At 40.8% G+C, this 24,296-nt stretch overlaps 1 protein-coding gene across 1 annotated transcript in view; it reads left to right on the top strand.

Annotated features, from left to right (window-relative positions):
• lhfpl4a (LHFPL tetraspan subfamily member 4a) overlaps nucleotides 1-11,250 on the top strand; it is a 55,252-nt gene extending 44,002 nt beyond the window's left edge. Inside the window, exons 3-4 of the mRNA XM_038697962.1 lie at nucleotides 451-467; nucleotides 11,141-11,250. Coding sequence (XP_038553890.1) covers nucleotides 451-467; nucleotides 11,141-11,194 — 71 coding nt within the window. The 3' untranslated portion in view covers nucleotides 11,195-11,250. The remainder of the gene's footprint in view (nucleotides 1-450; nucleotides 468-11,140) is intronic.
• The last annotated feature ends 13,046 nt before the right edge of the window (nucleotides 11,251-24,296 follow it).

Below are 24,296 nucleotides of genomic sequence, written 5' to 3'. Positions count from 1 at the left end.
TAAAAACCACTGTGAGGGTCTTTAAAATGTCCTCCACAGGGCAGTGTAGCGTGTAATTAACCAGAATATTCAGGACATGAAGAAGAAACCTATAGATGCCAGGTCTTTGACTGTAATTAACGATTCACACACGCACTACCTCTACATCAATGAAATGAGACAATGTGTCTACATTCAGGCAGCCAAAAATATTGCTAATAATTTTCACTTTGTTTGTTTGAATGATAGAATTTTTGTACTTTTTACTGTAACAAAAAAATCTTCACTTTCCAAGCTTGGGCATCTCATTAGTACTTCATTCATTCTCACAGGGGAGGACCGCGGAGGGACCACTGACACTGCTGTATATACTGTGTGTGCACTATAGCGTTTGTATCGCTTCAAGTTAAATTCAGTTTCCAGGTAAATTAAGGAAAATATTCATCTTTGCTCTTTTTGTCTTTTCTACAGACTTTGCTGTGTCAAGGGTAAGTTCACATTGTCGTTGTTATCATTGTGGCTTGCGTGTGTGTGGTCTCATAACTGTGAGTGGTCTGTATTATTGTGTGGTTATGCATGGCAGTGTGTGTGTGTGTGTGTGTATGTGTGTGTGTGTGTGTGTGTTTGTGTCAGTTTGCTGAATTGCTAATGCAAAAAAGTCTAAAATCCATACCTCATGAAATCTAACACATTGAAACTATTACTAAACAAAATGGCAGTCATTTATTAAAGGCGCGAGGGGTGGCAAAGCTGAAGAAGAAACAGGATAAGTAAGATAATGAGATACATGTTGGCATGTTAGAATAAAAGTTGTTAACGTGTGTCTGAACACATTAACACTGTACCTACATATATACTTGCTGTATAATTCATGTGTTGTGTGCAAAACACTACCAGAAGCACTCTGGCCTGTCAGGCAGCACTTACTGGGCTTCCACATTTGCAATGCCCCGAGCAAAGAGGCAGGGGACTTCATATGCAGCCTGAGAGGAGGCAATGGCTTGAATTTTCATCTACTTGTTTTTATGTGTGGCTTGCAATTTTCAAACAAAACTATTTCATTAATATATGAATATAACATAAACGTGTCTAGCTCGTATGTCGTCAAACGGAGCCGTTGGTAGAAAAAGCAGTTCAAAACAGAGCATTCCTCCAGAACAGGAGGAAATCTGATGTTTTGGCGCACAGGGATTTCTTTTAAATACTTTAACCTCATTATTTGAAGCTTTGGCCATGTTTAACATGAACATCCAACATTGTAACACTGTAGATAAGTCATAAAATATGGAAAAGCATAATAGGTCTCCTTTAGGTAATGCATAACTAATGCATGACTCATGGTGATTTAATGCAGGATGTATTATGAATTTCTGTTGCTCACTATTAAGAAATGTCACTATCAGTTTATGTGATTATTTAACACTTAATGGATCATCAGTTAAAGACATTCATCAGACTTCACTTAGTCCCCTCTGGAGCCACAAAAATATTTACACAACTTATCTCACACAAGCATTACCCAACACCTGGAAACATACTTTGATGTGTTACCCTTTAACTTGCAGTTACTTCAGCAGGAATCCAGTAACATAAAAATAGCATTTCAGACCCACACACTGGATCAGTGATCTCTAAAAGCAGAGCATTACTCGTTTTCATAAATATTAAAGTTTTTATTAAATCAGCGGTCAGTAACTATGGAACATACAATGCAAAACCTTCCGCGTCTCTCTCTCTTTGTATCACTCCGCCCACCAACCCAGAAGAAGGAGCCAGTTGCCCTGTGAAACATCATCCGTCGTAGGATGGCGGTCCCTCTCGCTTCAACCCGTAAGACATCCCTCTTCTGTGTCGCGGCCTAGGGCAGAGCGCCCCAGACTTCAGAGGCAGCTGCTACAACGTCTAACAGTGGGATGAGAGGCTAGTACCCCACAGCCCCCGTTCAAAAGTTATTCCCAACTGTTTGTCCTCGTGCCTTTTTGCCATTCGTCGATGCGAGCGCCATGACATAGAATCTAATGAAGTTCACTCATGTGTAGCACAAAACACGTGTTGTTGGCAAAGGAGGGATGGGCAGTTCTTTTATTGCTGCTGGTTGTTTCTCAGCCATTGTGTTTGCAAAACTTCGAAGCCGTGCTGAAGATACTGGCTCTGATTGGTTGTTTTGACCCTCGAGCAGTGGAAGTGGCATTAGAAGCAGGAGAAGGAGCCAGATGAACTTGATTTTGTTTAAAGATTATATGTCTCATGTATCTCAGTTGTTTATAACGTTCACTAAGTTCACAAAGTCACAATCAGCTTCCTGACGTTAACACCCAGTTTTTACTCACTTCTGTACAATGTAGTACTATGTAAACTGCTGATGTATGTGTGTCTGTTCTCCCCTGATCTGTCACCTGGACCTACGAGATGTTTTTGGTTTTGTGCTATACTCCCCTTTCTTTCAACAACAACAACAAACAAATATATGGATAGAATTCTAAAAAGTTCCTCGTTCACGCATCAAACCATCATGAGTTATGTAACACTAAAGTCGCTTAGATGGAAACACACGGATTTCTTTTGACAACTCTTCATTTTATGTTTTGCATTTAAATGAATGAATGACTATATCATAAGGGAGGAGTATCCAAATGCCAAATTTAAATAATAAGTTAGTCTAATTAATTGATTGTCACTATTCACAGCCTGTCTTTAGGTCTAGGAGTGTAAAAATTGTAAATTAAATTATTATTTGTATTCTTTGTTCTGGGTGGCACGGTGGTGCTGTGGTTAACATTGTTGTCTCACAGCAAGAAGGTCTGGGGTTCTATCCTTGGTCGTCCCAGGCTAGGTTAATATGAGACTCTAATTGGCCCTTAGGTGTGAGTGTGAGTGGTCGTTTGTGTCTGTGTGCCCTGCGATGGACTGGTGGTCTGTCCAGGGTGTACCGCCGCTTGCCCAATGCAGGTTGGGATTGTGGTTGACGATGGATGGATTCTTTGTGGTGTCGTACAGTACATCTTTAGTAGCTGGTTTCTGACATTGGTAATGGTCAAATCAAAGCATTGAAGCCTACACTTCCGATAACGCAGCTCAATTATTGCCTGAAAAACACAACTTCAGGGTGTTCATGTGTCATTGTTTCAACCAAATATGTTGCTTTCAATGTTTTAAATAACCAATCTTTTAAAACTCTTGCACAGATCATGTCTCACAGTCCATCACATGTCAGACTAATCCTGCATGTAACTGCCAACTTTTGTAATTTAAGCACACGGTAATCCATTCCTGTTCAGTGAGTACAGTTTCCCCTCAGCTGGCGGTACCTGGTGTCAGGTCAGATATCCTGCACTCCTCTTCATCAGACAGATGATGTTTGGTCACATTAGAGGCCGTGGTAAAGTGATATATTCCATTCAGGGGACATGAGCAGGCCAAAGAGCTGTGTTGAGGCAGAGGGGTAGAACAAGAGAAGGAATCAGTGGGAAAACAAAAGGTGGATGCATTGTTGTGAGAAACATCCTTGGGCACACTGCTTTCCCAAAGGAGCGAGGCCTACTGCGAGTGGAGAGGAGACGTCAAATTGAGGAAGGCCTTTCACTGAGGAGTGTGTCTGCTGCGTACACCAGATCCTCCGGCATTCACTGTGTGTGTAGTCAGCATCAAAGAAAGATCAGACCGAGAGAAAAAAAACAAAACAAAGCCTAATTACAAGCCAAGCTGATCTAAAGAAAAAGCCCACAAACACAAATGTGACGTGAGCAGCTGGGCGCCTCGGTGCATGAAAAATAAACTGTTAAAAGCACCAGCACGAGGAAACCCATCTCTACTGCTTCAAGAGGAAGAGCTGGGCGTGTGTAATCTGCCTTAATGTTTTTTTCCTGCCTAGTCTTTTGTCTTACATGTCTCAAAATGAAAAAGAAATAATGCTTTAAATATTTTAATATGCAGTGTCTGTGGTGTATTTCAGAACAGTTTTCAACGTTACATTGTGCATGTATTGTTTGAAAGCAGATGGAGAGCTGAAAGGAGAAGTTGTTCAAAGAAAATAATATGTATACAGTGTGTCTATATAGAGTAGATACTAAATCATCAAGAGGATCACAGTTAATTGTTTTTAGGGCTGCCACCTACTAAAGATTTTCCTAGGCGACTAGTGGTCGCTAGTTCAAGCCATTAGTCAATTATTCATTTATGATATTAAATTAATTATTTAGATAAAGGTTTTGTGAGCAACAGAAAAAGGTTTCATTTCCAGGCTGAGAAAGAATGTTATAAGTAAAAGTGTTAACACTGTACTACATTACCATCTAACACAAAACCGTAATAATGAGTCGTTAAAATATACAATCTTGCACTGACAGCTCGAAACATGGACCACTTGCCGAGTGCTTGATCTGGGATGTTGATGGGGCAGGTCTCTGTAACGATGTGGGCACAACAATCTCTGAATTCTCTGTCTGGTCAACACGAGTTCCATTTTGTCCAGACCGGATCTTTAGGAGCAGAATTAAGTCCAAGCTGGGCCAGCATGGCTCCTCTCCTGGCGCTCCTTCCTCTCCTCTAAGCGATCACCGCACCCGCTGTGGCGCCCGGTCCAGTTGACTGGGCCATGTGGATCATGGTCTGGTGCTCTTAAAAACCCTGTCTTCATCTTCCGGTGACTGTACTTATGTCAGAGGTAACACATGTTTTGGCAATAAAGCCGGGAAAAAAAGATAAATAACAAAAGTGTAGTAAAGTTTGAAGGAGCTACCACTCCTCTTGCTTTTACAAGAGCTGCGGCTTGCTATCACCCATGTCTTGATGTCTTGTTCAAAACACAGGAATTCACAGACTTATTAACATGATGGATGATATAACTACTACTTACAATTGAACTCGCTACAAACTTGCTCCTCTCTGCTTGACGTCTCTCCTGCCCACGCCTGAACCCGCCATCGTCCCCGGAGTTCTGGTCGGAGCCGCTGTAATTCACCTCAGTACTGTATTCCAGTGGCCTCTGTCGGTTTTGGATTCTGTGTTCGATCCCAGTCCATGTTCAGTGGGAAGCTGCAGAGACCAGTTCCATTGCCCACTCGCTTGGCACCGGTTCTCTTTCTGGCCTCGCTCTCCAACAGTCTCTTCCTCTCCGTGGTCTAAAGCTAGTGGTGTAAACAAACACCAACACTCCCCCGGTACTCTGAGCTCCCAGTACAGGTAGAGTCACCTAACAGAACCACTAACTGGGATAACTAGCCAATGGCAGAGCCTATAGTTAGCAGCAATGCCATGTATAAGACACATGACCATGGATGCGTAATAACATCCACATCCATGGCACTGACAAGAAGTGCGCCTGCGTGTGACTTCTGTGTTGCAAGAGAAAAGGTTTTGTTGCAGCAATCCCCTGAAACTTTTCGTCCTGCAGCTAACTGACCAATGAAAATTGGTCAACTAAGACACTTCTCATCAACAGTTTAGTTGACTATTAGGGGCAGATTTAAAAAAACATAATGAAAGTCAAAGAAGACTGAGATACCACTGAGATTCCTATATTGACTTTTAGTCTGGCATTGGAGCCTAAACTTCCCATAACACAACTCAGTTACTGGCTGAAAAACACTACTTCCCCATACAGAATCAATACAAAAGAAATGGCTTTGACACTAGTCATATGTTTTTTATATTTATTGGTAATATTTATATATTTGTTTACATTACACTGACTTGTTTTATTGCAATTTGATCCATTAGGGCAAAAAGTCTTGGAAAACTGTATCAGTAAATTCTTCTCGTGCCATTCATGTGTGCCAGGAGTCAGCAGGAGGCAGGACTCTAGCAGGACTCTGATGTGCATGCTCAAAAATGTGGAAGGCTAAAAACATTATTCCTACTATTTTTGGTGAATGCTCCCAGTAAGCAATTTTCACTGCGCATTATCTTAATACATTTATGGTGTCCTTTTGTTAATCATCCCCACCTGGGAAACGTTTGTAATACAGGCTTTCTGTGTAGACTTGTAGCCCAATCTTCTAAGACCTGACAGATCCACAGAAGACACTTAATGAGACTGACCTCCCAAGAAAACCAGGGCATCAGTAGTGTCGGCAAATGTTCAAAAATGACATTTATTTACGTTTAAGTGACAAAGCCCCTGTAGTGGCTGCAGTAATTATGACTCTTGTCCTTGAGTGCAGTGCGAGCAGACAGAAAAGGTCGGGGTGGATGAATCGTTCAACATAATGAAAACAAAACACTTTAACACAGGAGAGCACTGTTTGTTTCCCATTTTTCTCATTTTTCTTTTGTCCATGAGCGTTCCCTCAACGTGACCAAGTGTTTTTTTTATATATAGTAGTCATTTAAACTGGAACCACAATGCTTCCGTAACTAAGTTGTTTCTGTGCCTAAACCTCAACTATAGCGTTGTAAGATAAAAGAAAATGATTTCATTATTGAAACGGTGACGCTGTCCTGAAGATAGTGGCTTCCAGTAAGAAAACACTTACACACATATGTTGTTGTGGACATACAGCGTTGTTTTGTTGTTGGGGCTCAACATGCGGTGTTATCACATTTTTATCAATGGAGTAATTTGGTGCCATAAAGCAGAGTAAGAGTGTCTGTGGATCTCACCTCACTGCACAGCGAGCCGCTAACAGCAGCTTTATGGTCTGAGCATGCTAACTGCTGCGTGCCACTCAACAACATTGCCAAGCAAACTCATTTTTGTAGTTTGACCGTAGCTATCACTTTACCTTCTGGGCATGTCTTTCAAGTCAATTTACATACCGCGGCAACACACACACAGCCACATTAACCGCGCAATATGCTAACGCCAAGTTAGCTAACCTTTAAAATAAACAGTTAAACAACACAAAACACGGCAACACTTACAGCTTCCAAGTTTGAAGTCGGGTCACGTACAACCCATGGCGATCCGTCCTTGAACCGTTACGGAGTGCCATCCTCCGCGGTAGGCATGACCAATAGCGCGGTATTTCAATTTTGCGATTATCGCGGCAGCCCTATAGTGCAGCTGCGTTTAGATCCCGTTTGATCTTTACTCAGTTTTCCCTCCGCCTTGACTAACAATCAGCAGGGGTTCCATAGCCTGGATTTTATGAAAGCAGGCTTGTGATTTTGAGGTTGCAGGTTTGAATTTCTGAACCAGCGAGGTTCTAAACCACAGGGCAGCTCTGTCCGTCTGAACCTGTGTTAATGTAAAACATTGAGTTGCTGAAAATAGTATACATGCTTATGAACTTTCTTCAGACCAACGGTAATAAAAAAGAAATATACCATGATGATCTTATTTTAAAACTGCTTCCTCCCTTCAGCTCCATCTTGGCTCCTCTCTACGAATGGACGGAGTAAGACCAACCAGTTTCTCCCATTAGTTTATATGACATGTTGATCCATCTGTGCAGCATGTCACCCTTGCATGTACTTGGATCAGTTCTGATGGCTGTCCTTCCCCTCTGTTTTGTAAAGGACAATGTGAATCCTTTTTATGTCTCCTTATGTTTGCTCCCCTGTAATAGCAAATTTGTTATTTGTATTTTATTCCACTAATGGTGTGAATGGAATATTGGTTCACTTAATTTTATTGAGGAGTTATTCTAAAAGCAGGAGTAACTGGCCCACCAGTGTTTAGATGGCGTGAAATCTGATCTGGAATTAATAGGAACAATTTTGACATTTAGGAAATATGTATGTATTCGCTTTCAATATGAAGCTAGTGCAGGCAGACAATTAGCTTAGCTTAGCATAAAGACTTAAAGCATGGTGAAACAACTACCTGGGCTAGGCCTGCCTACACCTCTACAGCTCTAAAGGCTTCTTGCCTTTATTTGATAGAACAACTGTAGAGAGAGACAAGAAATGTGGAGGAAAGAGAAAAAGAGGACAGCACACAGCAAAGGGTCACAGGCTGGAATCGAACCCCGGCCACTGCAGCAAGGACTCAGCCTTGTATTTTGTGATATACCAGGTGAGCTAACCAGCAGCCCTCTGCAGCTCACTTATTAACATGTTTACAGAGATTAAAGATTTAACAAATGGTGTAGATGTAAAAATTGAAAAAAATGTGGTTCAATTTAAGCCCTGCGATGGACTGGCGACCTGTCCAGGGTGTACCCCGCGTTTTGCCCGATGTCAGCTGGGATTGGCTCCAGCCCCCCATGACCCTGTACGCAGGATAATTGGTTGACAATGGATGGATGGTTCAATTTAACAACAGGATTGGAAATTTCAAACATTAATGCATTTAACCGTATCACATGGTCTTCATCAGCAGGTGGACTTTTTTCTTTACGATGGATCTGGATCATATTTATCAGATCCATCTCCATGACAGCTACGCCAGCTGATGAAGACCATTCGATACTGATGAAAGCTAGAAGGTGGACCTCAAGCTGGGATTGTATTGTCATCAACCCGGACTTTGACATAAAGAGAAATCCTGAGCACATGTGTTGTCCTCACGCTGACCCAACCTATCTGAGCTGGAGAAGGAAGGTTGGTGGGTGCGAGGCAGAATTTAAGACTGTATTCATACCCGTCTTGTTTGGTTTGGTTAATCAAACTCAGGTTTGTTTACCCCCTTGGTGCGGATCTTTTGGCAGGTGTGAATACAGCAATCGCACTCTGGTGCGGAACCAAACAACCGTACTTAGACCCAGCTGAAGACATGGTCTCAGTCTGCTTCCAAACGAACTCTGGTATGTTTTTTTAAAAGCATGAATGTGGCCCGACCTTGATCCAACCCAACTGCAATAAGCACTGCACTACGAGAGTTAACAGGCTCTCGTAGTCGGTGCAGATTTTGTCTTTAATTACACTGCAACTACCTCATATGACAGACAAATCTGGAAGCAAAAGCACTGTGTGCCTGGGCAGTGTGACAGGGTCAGATTTATATTATGTAATTAGGGCTAATGAAATGGCTAAATATGACTCAGTAGTGATAGCACTACACATAGCAGTTTGCAGTAATATTAGCAGTAATAATTCTGATGTAATAATCTGTTGATCTGGTTGTATGAATTCAAACTTTATACCTGATCCATCTTCTGTGCAGTGCCACTGTCAACATGGCACGGCAGGCGCAAAATGCTCATTGTAATTTGCTAAATGCTATTTACAACATCGTATAGATGACACCATATCATATGATGCTCACAAGTTTCTGCAAATTGCATTGCATTGTAGCTGATAACACCAAACCAGTAAAAGAACAAAAATTGCCCTACAGAAGATCTCCATGATAATTTAGCCTACCTTTGCACTTCCTGCTTTCTTTCCGTCCAGTGAATGGATGACCTTATCACACGTGTGGTTTTGATTACAAATTCCGGTTCACTTTCAAAAAGGGCAGCGTGAAAGCAAACCGCACCAAACAAATAAAAAAATCCACATTGTATTTGGTCTGGATCAAGGCCAGTAACTGAGAAGTATGGCGATTACTGTGTGTCAGCACACCCTTGGCATTCACACAGGGCAATGGAGCCAGAGTGACAGGACATCCCAAACAGATTAATTACAAAATAATCCCCAACATATGCACCTTACTATCCCCATTAACCATCAGAAAGTACTATACATATTTATATGTATCATCAGCCCCTGTGTCCCACCCCCTATTCCTCCACCCAGCTAAACAGGAGAGGCAGCGCTGGGGTTATAATGGTGGGTTAGGATAGCAAGTCAGATTGCTGCTTGCTTAATTTAGTTGCTGAGTTAAATGTTCCTATTGACAGTACAGTCAGTAGCTCCTCTCAGGAGGATCTGTTATTGTGCTATTCTGTTTATCTAGACAAGAGAAAAGCAGTATTATGATTTATTTTATCTATCTTTTCATTTCTTATTGAATCTTAATATATTTTGTGTTTCAAATTGGAACAAATCCACACGGCATAAAAGTATTCCTTTTGACCATCCTGTACATAGTAATTATTTGAAGTAAGTCAGTAATAATGCTGCACTGAAATGAGTTGTTTACAGGGAGTCTGGAAAATGTGAGAGAAAATGTATTAAGGTGTGACCTTTCAAGTCCATTGCATGAGTTTCTTTATGTTTGTTTTTGGTCCTTTCATTTTCCACATCTCGCCAGCTCGCACTGACTCATATGTCAGAGCCCTTCTGCCGCCTCTCTCCCTTCCATCTGCAGCCAAATGGAGCAGAGCAGCAGACACCGGATAGAGATTAAGTGCAGAGATGACTATCCAAAATCACAAACTACAAATGGTGATGATGTGCTGGATGTGAAAGTGGCCAATTATTGGCTAACATGTAAGCCATAACAAAGGTATAAGGCAGGGATAGGCCGTGGCGGTGGCTGAGGATCTGTGGTGGAGCTGTGGATCTTTGTTTTGGCATTTTTCTGCCTCCTAGTGGCAAAACACTGATTATTGCAGCATTAAATAAATGTCACATGACATAGCTTGTAGCATCTTAAGGGCCATGAAAATAAGGTAGAGCAATAACAACCTTTTTTATGCAACAGAGCAGTGAACATGGAGGAGGTTAACGTCAGTGTATTGTGATTTTATTGTTGTTATTTACAGGATGTGACTGTGAGTTTTGAATTGATTTTGAAAAGGAGATGCAAAGAGATGTAAAGGGGGCAGGGAAATGGAACCAAACAATGTGTGAATCGTGTTGTCCAGAATGTCATTTCAGATGGCTCTGTGATTAGGTAAAGTTTCTGAGTTCTGCAAATGGGCTCAAGGATGGGGTCAACCAGCCCTTCATAAGTTCAAACATAGCCTAGTTATAATGTTATTTAATTAAATGCATCACTGAATTGAAACAGATTACACAACACAAACTATTTTTTACATAGAGATTAGTTGTTATTAAATACACTCTAACTCCCAGGTCAGCAGCAGACTTCCTGTTTACTGTACAGTTGATTGCTTAACGTCAGCATTATATATTAAATATGCATTTGTGACATTTGTCACTGTGACTTCATGAAACATGGCTCAGTGTGTGTCTCAGAGTGTTGAAAGTATAAAGCACACAGAGCATGAATGAGTCCTGGCCCTTCTTCCCTCCTGCAACCCCCCCCCCCCCTTCTCTCTCCCCTCACCAGGTATATTTCTCCCCAAACATGTTGATTTATTTTTCTCAGCTAAGATGTTGCTGCACCCGTCCTGACGCAGCCTCTCTTCTCTCTCTGTTCCCCCTCCAGATTGAAATCCGGGACACCAAGGATCCAAGATTCGGAGTCCGGCGGTTCCCCTGAGAACCAAACTTCCTGTCCTCCTCTTCCATTTCCCCCTTCCTTCAGTCCATCCATCCTCCTCTTGCTCATCTTCTTCTCTCATTAGCTCTTCAGGTTAAACCTTGATCTGGGCTTGGAGGCCAAAGCCCAGCAGTTTGTAAAATAGGACTGAAGTGGAATCACCTAACAAAGGAAAACTGTCTGTTGGAAGACAATTACATCCTGAGGGGAAGTATGACCATCAGCTTTATCAAACTCTGGGATACAGTCATTCATAACATACAGTGTTACTGTCTCATAACATTGTTATAACAAAGAATATGACGTTATTGATAATGATAATGCTTGCAGTAGGAGTATTCTATGAAACTATACATATTTTTATTGAGTGGAGAAAAGCTATTTCCAGCTTTAAAAGTAATGTTATAAAGTGCGTATGTAAAAGCACACAGGTGCTACTTCTGATATAATAAGAAATAAAAAAATAAAAAAACAAGGAAAAAAGATGATTTTGTACAGCCACAGTGTAATTTTGAAGTCTTTTTCAGGCCAATTTTCAACTGCTCTTTGTATATGACAAGGTCTGATCCCAGGACCTACAAAAATAAAACATGTAAATGACAAGTTTCTATGGAAACAGGGTATAAAGAGACACTTAAGCCCCCCCCTCCGCCCTCCATACATGACGCATCCCTGTGAGCTGTGGAATAGTAAAACTTGTTTAATTGTCAAATAATGAAGAAAAAAGTGTGGATTCCACTTGTATTTTAACCCTGTGTGTAAATGTAAGCCAGCCGTCATCCTTTGGGCCACACTACACTGAGAAAAGAAAAGGCTGAGAGGCAAAGAAATGTCCTTCCTGTCCTCAGCTATTTAATTTAGTCACATTTCACTACACTCTGTTTTTTTTCCTTTTCCTCCCCCAACTCACTGGTCCTGTTCAGTTCTGCTCTTGTCGACTGGTTTTGGTGTGTAAGTCCGCCACCACGAAAGGCCCTGCATGCTGCATCTATCTCAGGCTTGCAAAGACGAAGTTTCCTGTACACGCTCAACAGGTCTGCTGCACTATCCAGGCCCACCAGCTGAAGAGCACAGAGCTGAGCCTCCATGTGTAGAGGACAGACCCAGCACAGACATTCATCAAGACAACAGGCATCATCACGCACTGTGCCGCTTCCCTCCTCTGAATCCGCACCGGACCCTCTATGGAGAGAGATTAGTGCTTTAAAATACATACATCTGAATTTGACATGTTAATTTTGAATGGAAGGCACAATTGAATGCAAAGGCTGCAAACAAGGCGAGAACGACCCAAATGTCAACATTATTTAATTTTTGTCACGAGGGTAGCAGGAATACAGCGTTAGGGCCCAAATGCAGACGAGGCATCTGGTGGACAGCTAGAGGAGGGCAGGTCTGGGGAGAGACAGGGACAAATAGTGAGAATAATGCAGAGGGCTGGGGATGAGAGAGTGTGGCTGCAAGAAGGGACTGAGAGGCAAACTGTGACAATTCTACCTTCAACCACAGTTTTAAATTTACTTTTCTTAAATTCAGATTGTGCTCTGAAAAACACATCTGGAGGGAAAATACAGACAATAGACAATAGACAAGTACAGATCCAGTCCAACAACACTGGGCTGTAATGCTGCACTTTGGGTGCGAGGCAACTTTTTGTTATGCAAGTGTTTGGTAGCTTCTTGGCTAAAGGTGTATTCACATTACAGCGGAAAAACAAGGGTAAAAAATGTCCACACAGTATTTAGTGCTCTGAATACAGGATTTACCAGTCCGGAATACCTGATGGCGCTGCGCTGAACGGCGCCACTTACAATGCTAATGTTGCTAGTAGTAGATCGCTATGTTTCAGAGACTCAATTTGTGTTTTTGTAACAAACCTGGTAATTTGCATGCTGATATTTCACCAATCGAATGTCTTTTTTTGTCTGGTCTCGATAGGAGGCCAATTTATTATTGTACAGTTGTGGAGATTCAAAAACACAGGGTAATTTGTTTTTTGTCCATCTTTCACTTTAAGCAGTAGTGAACAGCAATTGGCTGCACCCTCAAAGGTCAGCACAGTCTGAGTCAAAGTTCAGCAAATTTCAACTTTCGCCGCATCCCCACTCCGCGCGGCGCACCCTCTGGCATCACACCACACATACACAATAATGGCGCACGTGACAGCTGTTTTTCCACGATAATGTGAAGAGAACCAACCTGTCCAGGTGAGCATTGTGGCACAGTTGGGGGAGATGATCATTCAGCAGCACAGTGTGATTTAGCTTTCACCTTGGGGATAAAATTGACATCTGTGCTCATACCCACAAAGACCACACCTCAGCCAAGACCTCTCAAAAATCACACTGTGTAAATCTGCATCTGACAAATATAATGGAAACACATTATGTCTGTTACTGTTGACTGGAGACAATCCCCCTGGTCCCTGATGTGTCTGACAAAGCTCAGTCTGAGATGAGGAACCTGTATCACAGCAGAGGAACCTCTGGAACCCCTGGCAAATTACATGTTGATATCTTTAGGCACATGTAGATTGGCAGTTTATCTCAGGATCATACACAACACACAGGTAATTATGATTTTTTAAATTTATTATTATTATTTCCATCAATTTCCATCTAAGTATTTCTATGTCTTTAGTCCAGGATTTTTGAGGATGATATACTTTTGTTTTTATTATTTTCAAAAATATGGAGAGAAATGGAGATACTCATATATTCCAACTTGTGTTTTTACCAAATACTCAACCACTGATCAGTTTGAAGGAGTTCTCAAAGGAGGATATTGCTATTCACATTACTGTGCAGTGCAAATCTCTTACTCAGTTTAAAATGTTCCTTTCTTGTCATTCATCCACTTTTAGGAATCTGGAAGACATGGCATAGTAGGAATGACCAATCCATTTTTTCTCATAAAAATACCGAAAGTATCTGTTTGTGTCAAAATATGTGTGAAAGGGTTTCTATTTTTCTGGCCAAGCTGTGAGGGCTGAGTATGACAACATTTACTCAAGACTAAGGTTTCCAGTATAGATCTCTTTCAACTAACCTGCCTGGTCTCTGACATTTTGTCAAATGAGCACACTCTTTTATATTTATACTGAGGGATTTTTGAGCGTTATTTGACAAAAAGACAAACACGTAGCAATGCAGTGCCTGTGAAACACATCCAGCGTTTCCTACTCACTCATGCAGCATGCAACACCTCATTGCTGGCCACCTGAAAAATATGAGGAAGTATTCATTCTCCATTTAGCTCTGTTTTGGTCTTCACTAACTCCAGATTCAAATATCCAGCTCTGAATTTGCTGAACTTTGTTCACTGTGTAGAGATGTAGAGTTGTGTGAGGTTTGGTGACCCATTTCCCATTACATAATGTCATTTGATGAAGTGTCATATCAAACGTATCATTTCATTGAAATTTAATTCCAACCCTTATCTATAGAAGTAGTTCCCACAACGCAATTCCATTAAAACTGAAATGTGCGCAACTCTTCTCCAGTACACCATGCTTTATACACAAACGTTTTCGACTACCTTGCCTTCGTCAGGGTGTGCTGGAGAAGACCTGAACCTCGCAGTGTGTGTGCTCTCAAAGTAGGAAATCATTTCCACAATGCAAACACATTTCACCTCATCATAGTGTCATAGTCATAGTCACCAGTGTGAGTTTGCAGGTAAATCACCCGAGTCATCAACAGAGCTATGTCAAAAAGGGCTCCTGTTTGAGACCCAAAGAGGTCAAATTGTCAAATATTTCACGAAAAAAGCACACATTCCAAACTGTGCAGCAGAACGTTGTCTTCGCTCCTCTCCCACCATCCTCTCTCTCTCCTTTTGGAGAGGGGCTTTTTACTGGAGACAGATGATTTTGATGTCAAATCACATAATGTTTGGGACAAAACCTGACAGCAGTTTGGGTAATCTGAAGCTAACCCTGATACTGAGTTGAGTTTCTATCCACATATTAAGGGCACACTGCATAGTTGTGTTACAGCACCCCATGATTTAACAAACCATTGAAATTAATGTATAATAATAGAATCAAAGCTCAAGCTTTCAACCACATCTCATTGAAAGGTCACAAATTAACTTTCATTCTCAAAACTTAAAAAACGATGCTTTCAATTTGTGCCACTGTTATACAAAAACAGATTCTGCCAGAGTCTGTGCTCATTTCACACAATAACGTGAGACCATTTATACAACTAGTCTATTTCAGGATTCAGTCCTGCTTTCAAGATTTTGACACCAGTATTACTGGTGTATTAATACCTGTACAGTACATAATTAGATTTGGAATTTGGTACAGTATGTTTTTTTGTATTACTTACACTGTGTAGTTTTGGTCCACCCTGGGTTTTTGTAGTTGGTGGGATCATTAGTCCAAACCATGAAATTCAAGCGTCATCAGTAGTTAGTCCTTCTGAATGAATCATATGCCAGGGCCGAGCTCACTGAGGACACCTCAACGCAAAAATCTGTCTCCTCTCTCAGTGTCTGTCTTTTTATTGTACTGCCCACAGGTATTTGACTTTATACCCTCTGTTATGCAGTTGTGCCAAATCAAGAAATGGAAACTGTACTTTTATATTTGACCCCTGACTTTCTATTTCAGTGCTTTTCAAAGTGTTTCCTTTTTTCTTCTCCTTCTTCTTTTTTTTTTTTTTACATAGTTTGATTTTCATTGCTCTGCTGTTGTTGTAATGTTATTTTTTCTGTGGTTATGGGATGCTGTGATGTTTCTCAATATTGAAAAAGGAATGTTTGTGCCGGATTGTCACAGAAGAGTTCAGCATGGCAACCAGTGTCATACACCACTTTATCACCATTGTTGTTGTTGTTTTAACAAGAAAATTAATAAACTGATTGACTATTAATGTTGTTCAAGCTTTTTTATTCTACCTTCTCAGTTTCATTTCAGTGAAAAGATAAAGATAAAGTTTTCAACTCAAGTCTATAAATCAATTCTATACAGTAATTAAAGCCTTGTTTTAGTCTTTCACAACCCAACCTGGAAAACACTACAGCCAATTTGTTATAGTGCTCCGTGAATAGTGCTCCGTGAATATTTATCAAGTTTACTCCTTTAAACAGATCAAGTAATTATTGTAGGGGATTTTAATATTCATGTGGACATCTACAATAATAGCCTTAACACTGCGTTTATCTCATTATTAGATTCAGCTGGCTTCTGTCAGAGTGTTCATGAACCGACTCACTGTTTTAACCACCTCGGCCTTGTTCTGACTGCTTTATGAGCTGCAGTTGGGTCCTTTTAGAGAAATGTCTAACATCTGATACGTTTTAGGAACAGAGCTTTGGCACACTCATTATTCAAAACAGAAAGGCTCTCTTTTTCTGCTGCCATTTGTGCTCACACCAGAGTCCCTCCTCACCGCCCCTCCGTTCGTCCTTGTTACATCATTATATCTGAAGCAGCAGCAGTTGACCCGTATCTTCCTGCTCTTCCCACACACAGTCTTTACAGCAGACATAACTGCTGGAACATGGAGCCCCGGGGAACATAACACACCCAGCCACGGTGTGTGTGTGTGTGTGTGCGTGTGTATATACAAATGAAGGCATACGTGTGCATATGAATGTGTTGTTAGCCTAACTACATTATGTAACTATGTATGTGTGTGTCTCTATAGGCCTATCTGCTTTAGGTCCTACAGTGTAAAGCCCCTGACCACCTATACTGTGTTTTATGACATCCTCTGACAAGTTCGTCTCATTCACAAGCTTCTCTCTGTAGTCAGTAAAAAACAGTGACAGGATTGTGATGTATAAATGCTACCTGTTAACCAGGTGAGCATTAATACCTGCACTGCTGCACTGAGAAGTCATAAGAGACAATGTAATCACTAGGTACTAAGTGTAGTGCATAAGCGTAAAACTGACAAGGGAGAAGGGTCGCAAAGTAGCAAATCCTACATTAAGCTGCCATGTCACCAACACACATCAACAGTATTCATTTCAGTCATGCACCTCCTCCAATCAGCGGACGCCATAACATCAGTATCAGAAAGACGAAAGGGCCACACATTACCATGAAACCCCAAACCTCATGAAAACATCTCCACAAATCTCTCCACCCCTCTGCGTCCGTTAGCCCACGCTAGCCGGCACTATTTATAGTCATGACAGAGTGGCTAAAAGATAGCCGGGGGTGGCGGGCCGCACGGTACGTCAGAAGAGATTGGTGCTTTCTTTGTTGTGGAGCAGCGTGTCCAGACTGCTGTGTGGATTGGGGATAATAACAGAGATCCTTAGTGATGTGCCTTGCGGTCCTCTCTGCCTCCCACTCTCTCATTTTGTCATCTCTCTGTCTGCCTGCCTTCACAACTCAAAGAAGAGCTGTGACCGAAGAGAGCTGATGTGGCCCTTCAGGTGAGGGTCCAGGGGCCCAGGTGTGACTACACACACCAATTATCAAGGAGGTCGAAGGCCAAAATGAGAAAAAAGAAGACAACGGGGTCTGGCATACCGATGTCAAATTTCGTCTTTTGATAAAAAATGTATATTTTGACCATCCCATTTATATCAATGAGGGTGGACTAAATAACAGAAACATCTGTCTGTGTAAGGCAGTACGGTTCAACATCACCACCACCAATGACCTAAAACAAATATAACAAAAAGAGTCCTACACCTTCATTAAGATATGATCATCTGCAGGCCTGTTGCATTAGACTGCATTTATTTTAGTATACCTAATAAACTGAATGTAGGCGTCTTATACATACAGTGTAATTCAGACACGACGGGACATTAAGTCACATGTGCAAGAAGGAGTTCAGAAATGCCCCTGCTGGAAAACAACAGCAACTTTAAAAATGTGTGATGTAAAGGGGGAGGAGCGGTTTCTGCTCTCTCAAAAGGGATTTGAAAAGTATTTTGGCAGTGTAGCCTCAACTAATGACCATCAGCAGCAGGGCCGTGCACAGACATTTTTGGGTCAGAGGCTCAAGTGAAAAAAAGAGAACTTCTCATAATTATTTATTTAAAAAAATGTTTTTAAACAAAATGTTAAATATGTTAACACAACTCTCACTTCAATACCAATTTATTATAATTCCCTTACACTCACGCAATTTTTTGTACTCATCAGATTTCTACAAAATAAAATAATCAGTCCACACAGCAATCGTGGTCTTCTTCAGTATCTTCTTATGGTGACAATGACTTAGTTTCACATTTGAGGGATGGTTGTCTGTGTCACATAAAGATCTTTCAGCATACAACAAACTAATAGATGGACAGTTCAAACGATCAAAATTATATTAACTTTGGTCTATTTTGCATCCATGTCTTCTTTTACTTCATTTCTTAATTAACCAAAAGAAGTTAATCTTTATATTTAAACATTTGAGTGGAAACGACTCTTGATGTACGTCAAACTGACTGGGGAAGTTCTGCGGTGAGATGCTTTAGTTATTTTGTTTATCCTATTCACCTGCAGTGCCTTGGTAAATAGATGAAAATTAGTGCATTTTTAAAAGTTTTTTTAAGTTAACGCCTGATGTGCATCAATGTGGCGACTATGATGACGTTATAAGACACAAATGTTACTGTATTCACCTGTAGTGTCTCCATTAAGTACAGTACATTAGCCTGTATGGCCATGATATATTGCCTTAGCTAAACTTTAGCTAAATTATGACAGTAGCTATTTGTCTTTTGGCTTATTAGCTGTAAACTGGAGACACTGGTAGCTTGGTCTTTTGTTCATCACTACTCATCTCCACACAAGCCAAGAAAAACACAGCTGGGATAGGAGCTGGGAGGGGCTGCTGGCTGCCTGTCTGTGTGTCTGATGTGCTGATGTGCGCATCTGCTGAGATAAGGAAGGAGAGAGAGAGAGAGAGGGAGGGAGGGCAATGTATTCTGTTTGTTTTTTTTAAAGCACCCCAGAAAAAACACTTCTGCACTTTCTCTCTCTAAAAAAACAAAAACGGCCAGGTGTTCAAGCCCCTTTTGACGTTTATTTGTGCACGTGCCTGATCATGAGCGCTTCTCACAATCATTCCGCTAATAAACTTTCTCAGGAATTAGACAGGCCTATCAAATACTTCTAAGTTGGGACTCATATTTAAGTCTCATTTGCTCACATGCTGTATGTAAAACACTACTATAGTTTTTTTACTATGTTTTTTTTTTTACTCATGAGGGACCTAAGCAGTTAAGGCAGGAGGAGTAACACAGTTGTAAATTCTTGAGGATGTTTAGACTGCAAGCTCAAAAGAAATACTGGTTATTAAAATTGAAAGACAATCCAGTCTAAAAGTAACTAATTGTGTGCGCTCTAAAAAGATACCTTTGTACGGTCAACTACATAAAGTATATGTAGGTGAAACAAAAGAAGTGTCCTGTACATTATTTGTACCTCCATAAATGTCTGCAACTAAAGTATGTATGTATAAATAAACCAGTCCTAAGAGGAAAAATAACTGCATAAACTAAAGAAAAGTGTAAGTGCACAAGGTTACCACTTTTAGCATGTCTGTGGCCATCACATCAGTTAGCATGAATGATAATTAAATGAAAAATAGCAATAGAGAGAGAGTCCTGGTCTGTTTATTACTGTGGCTGTATAAGCTTTGTTTTTGTTTTTTACCTCCAATCAAAAAAATAATCAGCATTTTTATAGACTTTTATCAAGTCCTGAAGTAAGAAGGTCTCAACAACTTAAAATCACGTTATTTTGTGATTTATTTGAGTGACCTTCTTTTCTTTGTGTAATAAATAATAATAATAATAATTAAAAGGCAACATAAAGTATGTTTGCCTGTATCTAATTAAGATAATACATACTATCATATAGTAAAATCTGTTCTGTAAACTGATGTCAACATATCGCCAATGTTAGGTAGCTGGGTACAACCTCTGAAAGTCATCTTAGTTATTCAGGAAAACATTAGGAAACATACAACAAAGTTTATGTCACTTGTTTTCACTAAAACAGCCATCTTTTTAGTTCACACCAAGCGCACTGCACTGGGTCAGCCATGTTTTTTGTTCACGTTTGGGGTCAGGCACCTGGAAAGCAAATTCTGACCCCCTACTGTGACTGGACTGCAGCATTAGGCTTCAGGGTGGAGTGTGGGATTGTTCAACCCAGAAACTGTAGCAAAACGATGCACACCGATTTCAGACTGAATTTGCCCCCCACCTTTACTCATTTCTTGGCAATTTGGAACACAAAATATGTTATTTATTGATAGCAATCAATCCGAACGTCCTTCAAATATTATTTTCCACCTTATTTTGATGAGTTGAACTTCTTAATGATATTCTTCTCACAAACATCAAAAAATGATATTTAAGTTTGTCGATGTTATCAAGCTTTACTCTTGCGTCTTTGCAATAGGGGGGTTTTGGCAGAAAAATGTCACTTCACAAACTCAATGCGCACACAGAACACAGAACTGTTTGCAGAGCCAACATGAAGAGCAAACACTGTGCAGGGAAATGTTTTCATCAAACATGCAAACTTCAGGACCAACCCAAACACACCAAACGCAAATTAAAGTACTAAAATATACTACTATAATATGATTATTAAATAATATGCCCTATATTACATCATTTTGCACCCTTCCGCTGTTGTATGTAGCATAATGAAATCACAGCATCTGTCCAGGCTTCCAGCTGCCTTCTACAGCCTCTCCAGTCTGTGCACACTACCTTCTTCTCTTTTTGCACAAACATCACACAAATAGACACCACAGAGACAGTGGAACAACAGCAATAAACAGCAGACATAAGAAAACAACTGAGGCTGAGCCAGCTGCCCCCATGAAGCCTTTTGAAGCCTCCAGTTTGGCCTTTAGGCCGCCGCCATGTTGATTTTTTGCAACCAGCGGCACCGGATGTGACCATATTTGGACGAGACGGTGGAGCCAACGGCTGTGTGTGGAGCTAGCTAGCTTGGTTAGCTAGGTGCATCTGTAATTCACCCCAACTGTCATTTTAACAGGGACATTTGAACAGGCAACTCCTTATAAGCTTTTTCAACGCCGCTGGTTAAATTTACACAGTGCAGAGGGTACAAGTCACTCTAGCCTGATTGACAGTTTACCATCATAACGACATGTCAATCACAGATAATCCCGCCCTGAAGCATCCTCTGCTTTCTGGTCTATTTTCCTCTAAATGGGACCATTTACTGAACGAACATCATGCTGTGTTGAAGAAGACATGAAACTGAGACCATAACCTCATTAGGAAAGTGTTTGCTGAGTAAGAATAAATCAGCTGAGAAGTAGGGTCATTTTATTTCTAATGGAACTGGACTTGTTTTTGCAACAAGAAGAGTCGCCCCCTGCTGTCGCGTTCGCATCAGTTTGTTGACCGGAAGCTTCCCGCTCGGCCACACAGGACCTGAAGAAGTTCACCAACACATTGATGGCATCAGTAAGACTGATTATTCCACCTGAGAAAGATTGCATTGCATTGGTGTTCTCTCTTTTGGACTCTTGCAGCACACTTTAAACTGGATTGAATTCAGTGAACAGACTTTAAGTTTATAATAATTATTATAATAATATTATTTATAAGAAGACAGAAAGGGTTAAGGCAAGAAAAAAGAAGAAAGAGGAAGAAGAAACCCAAGAAGAAATATAACATTCAATATACATGAATATACTCAAACTGGGACCGAACCAGGGCAGCAGCTTTGGAAACTCATGGAGTACACTCTCAGTGGTCCTTGTGGAGGCATCAGGGGGGAGTGCCTTGGGTCCTTGTAATACTAGTTTTCAGTCTCTGCAGGTGTTTCTGAGTGTCCATGTGGGACTTTGAGACACAAACTCCCCCAATTACCTCTAGTTTTACAACCAGACTGTATTTGTGTGCTGCTGGCTCTGTCAGAGCCACGCTGGTGGAGGGTGCATAAAGGCCATCTGGAGCGGTGAGAATGAAGACTTCCACATGCTGACAGGCCTCAGACCAGCCATCTGCTCTCTGCATTCTCCTCCAGTCAGAAAACCTGTCGTCAGAGCCAAAGCTCCCCACCAACATACCTGTTCACTCACTTGCTGCAATTAGTGTCTGCGTGCCTGCTGCCTTCAGGAGGGAGCCGACAGAGCGGGAAGACCTCACACCGGAAATGTGTTTTTCCACATGCTTTCTGGAACTCATTCAGGTCCATGAGTGTATTATGGCTCTCAGAGGCTCCACTCTGTTCATCCTGATAGAAACACTGGCATAGCGTTACTATTGACAATCAACACTGATGATTTTGCTCTGAGTCATTATGTTTGGATGAATGACAAATCCCTGGAAATGCTTTTTAGGGCACTGACAGTGAGAAGCATGTCTTTGTTGATTCTGAGGAAAGACATAAATCAGCCAAAAGACATTTACAGAGCTGGCTGTAATGTGTTAGTAGCTTTGGAAACCACTAATACATTTAGCAATTAATGGACATAAGGCTTCCTGGACGATTGTGTTTGCAGCAGTAAATCAAAAGGAAGGTAAAATATCATCAAGACCTACAGCCACGTATAGCCTCTAGGTCACTGCTTTGTATGATGTGTCATTTTATTTGAGATAGCCTGAAAACATGAGCAAACTGCAGGACATCCCTGTATTTTTTCTAACAGTAGCAATCACAAAGTCAGAGAGAATAATCTCAACAGTGAACCTTTCTGCCTTGTTGTTTTCAAATACTGAGAGACCAAGTCACATCTCTGCCTTCTTTGCATTATTCAACTGTAGCTCAATGCTTTCCTCTGGTGGATAAACGCAGTACTGATGCTCTATTAGTAACACTGGACCAAGACAGAATTGATTAAAAGAAAATCTGTCGTCAGACAGGAAAACAAGTTCAGTCAGGAATGATCCTGTACATCTTGTTATTGCTGATAAACAACGTATAAAGAAACCCACTGTCATTTTATGTAATTGAATTATGAGAGGTTATTTATTTGCACACAATAAATGACAAACATACCTTCTCAATACCTGGATATTTAATTCCCTGAAATATATCAATATATGGGAATTGAGGAGGTATGTTTGTTAAAGAGAGGAGGCCATTTAGACGAGTTGCTTCTTAAGAGGGAGGCGTTCTGGAGTTCTAAACTGGGCACCAGAAGGGTTAAAGGAGGAATTAGACTTGAAGCCAGTTCTGTAGAGTCTACTGGATTATATTTGTTCTCCATTACCATCATTTCTTTGAAAGGACATTTTCTTGGATGGTTATGTTAAGTTCAGAACAGACAGACTTTAGTCCAGTGAGTTAAGGTTTTTAGTAATGTTCAGCGATAGAGGTGATCTGAATACAGTTTTGAAAGAGTAGTCACGTTGAAAGAATACAGAATGTTTACTTCTATTGAAAGATGGATATTCAATCTTTTCACCCAGTGAAGAGTCAAGATCAAAAGGTGTATTTGTTGGAGAATACTGTGAAAGGTTGACATGATAAATCACTTTATTGTATATAAGGAAATTGGAAAACTTGTGAGGGCAAGACAGCTGAAAACATCTGGTGAATAAAGCATTGTGTACTGGAGAAGAGTTGTGCAACGGGTTTTAATGAATGGACTTGCATTGAATCTCACACTGGTCTGCATCTTGCGGTGTGTGCGTTCTCAAAGTAAGAAAAACAAATTCTGTTTTAAAATCCTGATTGTGGAGCCGAACTAAAAACTATCAAGTTATTGCTTAGCCCACAGACTCTTCTATTACCAGACCAACACGCTTAAGATGATTTTTCTGTCTTGTCTGGTGGTTTGTTCATTAATAGATCAAGTTTTCCACCAAATATCGTTGAAATGTTACCAGGTTTTTAATAGATCCTGTTAACTAGCAAATATAAGCAAAAACAAGCTTGTTGGCGGAGATCTGTTCTGCTGGGTGAAATCAGGCTTTGCACTCGGCAGATCATTAAGCAGAGCTAGGCCACAAAACGGCAGGAGATATTTTATGCATCCTCAAGCGCTGTGTCCACTGCAGTGCTAACATGAACCACTGAAGATAAATAAAGCTTGTCAAATAGTTCAGATATCTGCCACAAGTGAAAGATACTCTATGAAATACCATCATCAAGCCCGCTTGGACTGCTGTGACGTGTGCAAAACATACAAGTGAC

Source organism: Micropterus salmoides, unplaced genomic scaffold (genome assembly GCF_014851395.1).
Source record: "Micropterus salmoides isolate LMB-PRFRI ecotype aquatic unplaced genomic scaffold, ASM1485139v1 Ms_hic_scaffold_4, whole genome shotgun sequence".
Taxonomy (NCBI): domain Eukaryota; kingdom Metazoa; phylum Chordata; class Actinopteri; order Centrarchiformes; family Centrarchidae; genus Micropterus; species Micropterus salmoides.
The sequence above is the reverse complement of the archived record's forward strand: the minus strand, read 5'-3'. Positions and strand labels throughout refer to the sequence as shown.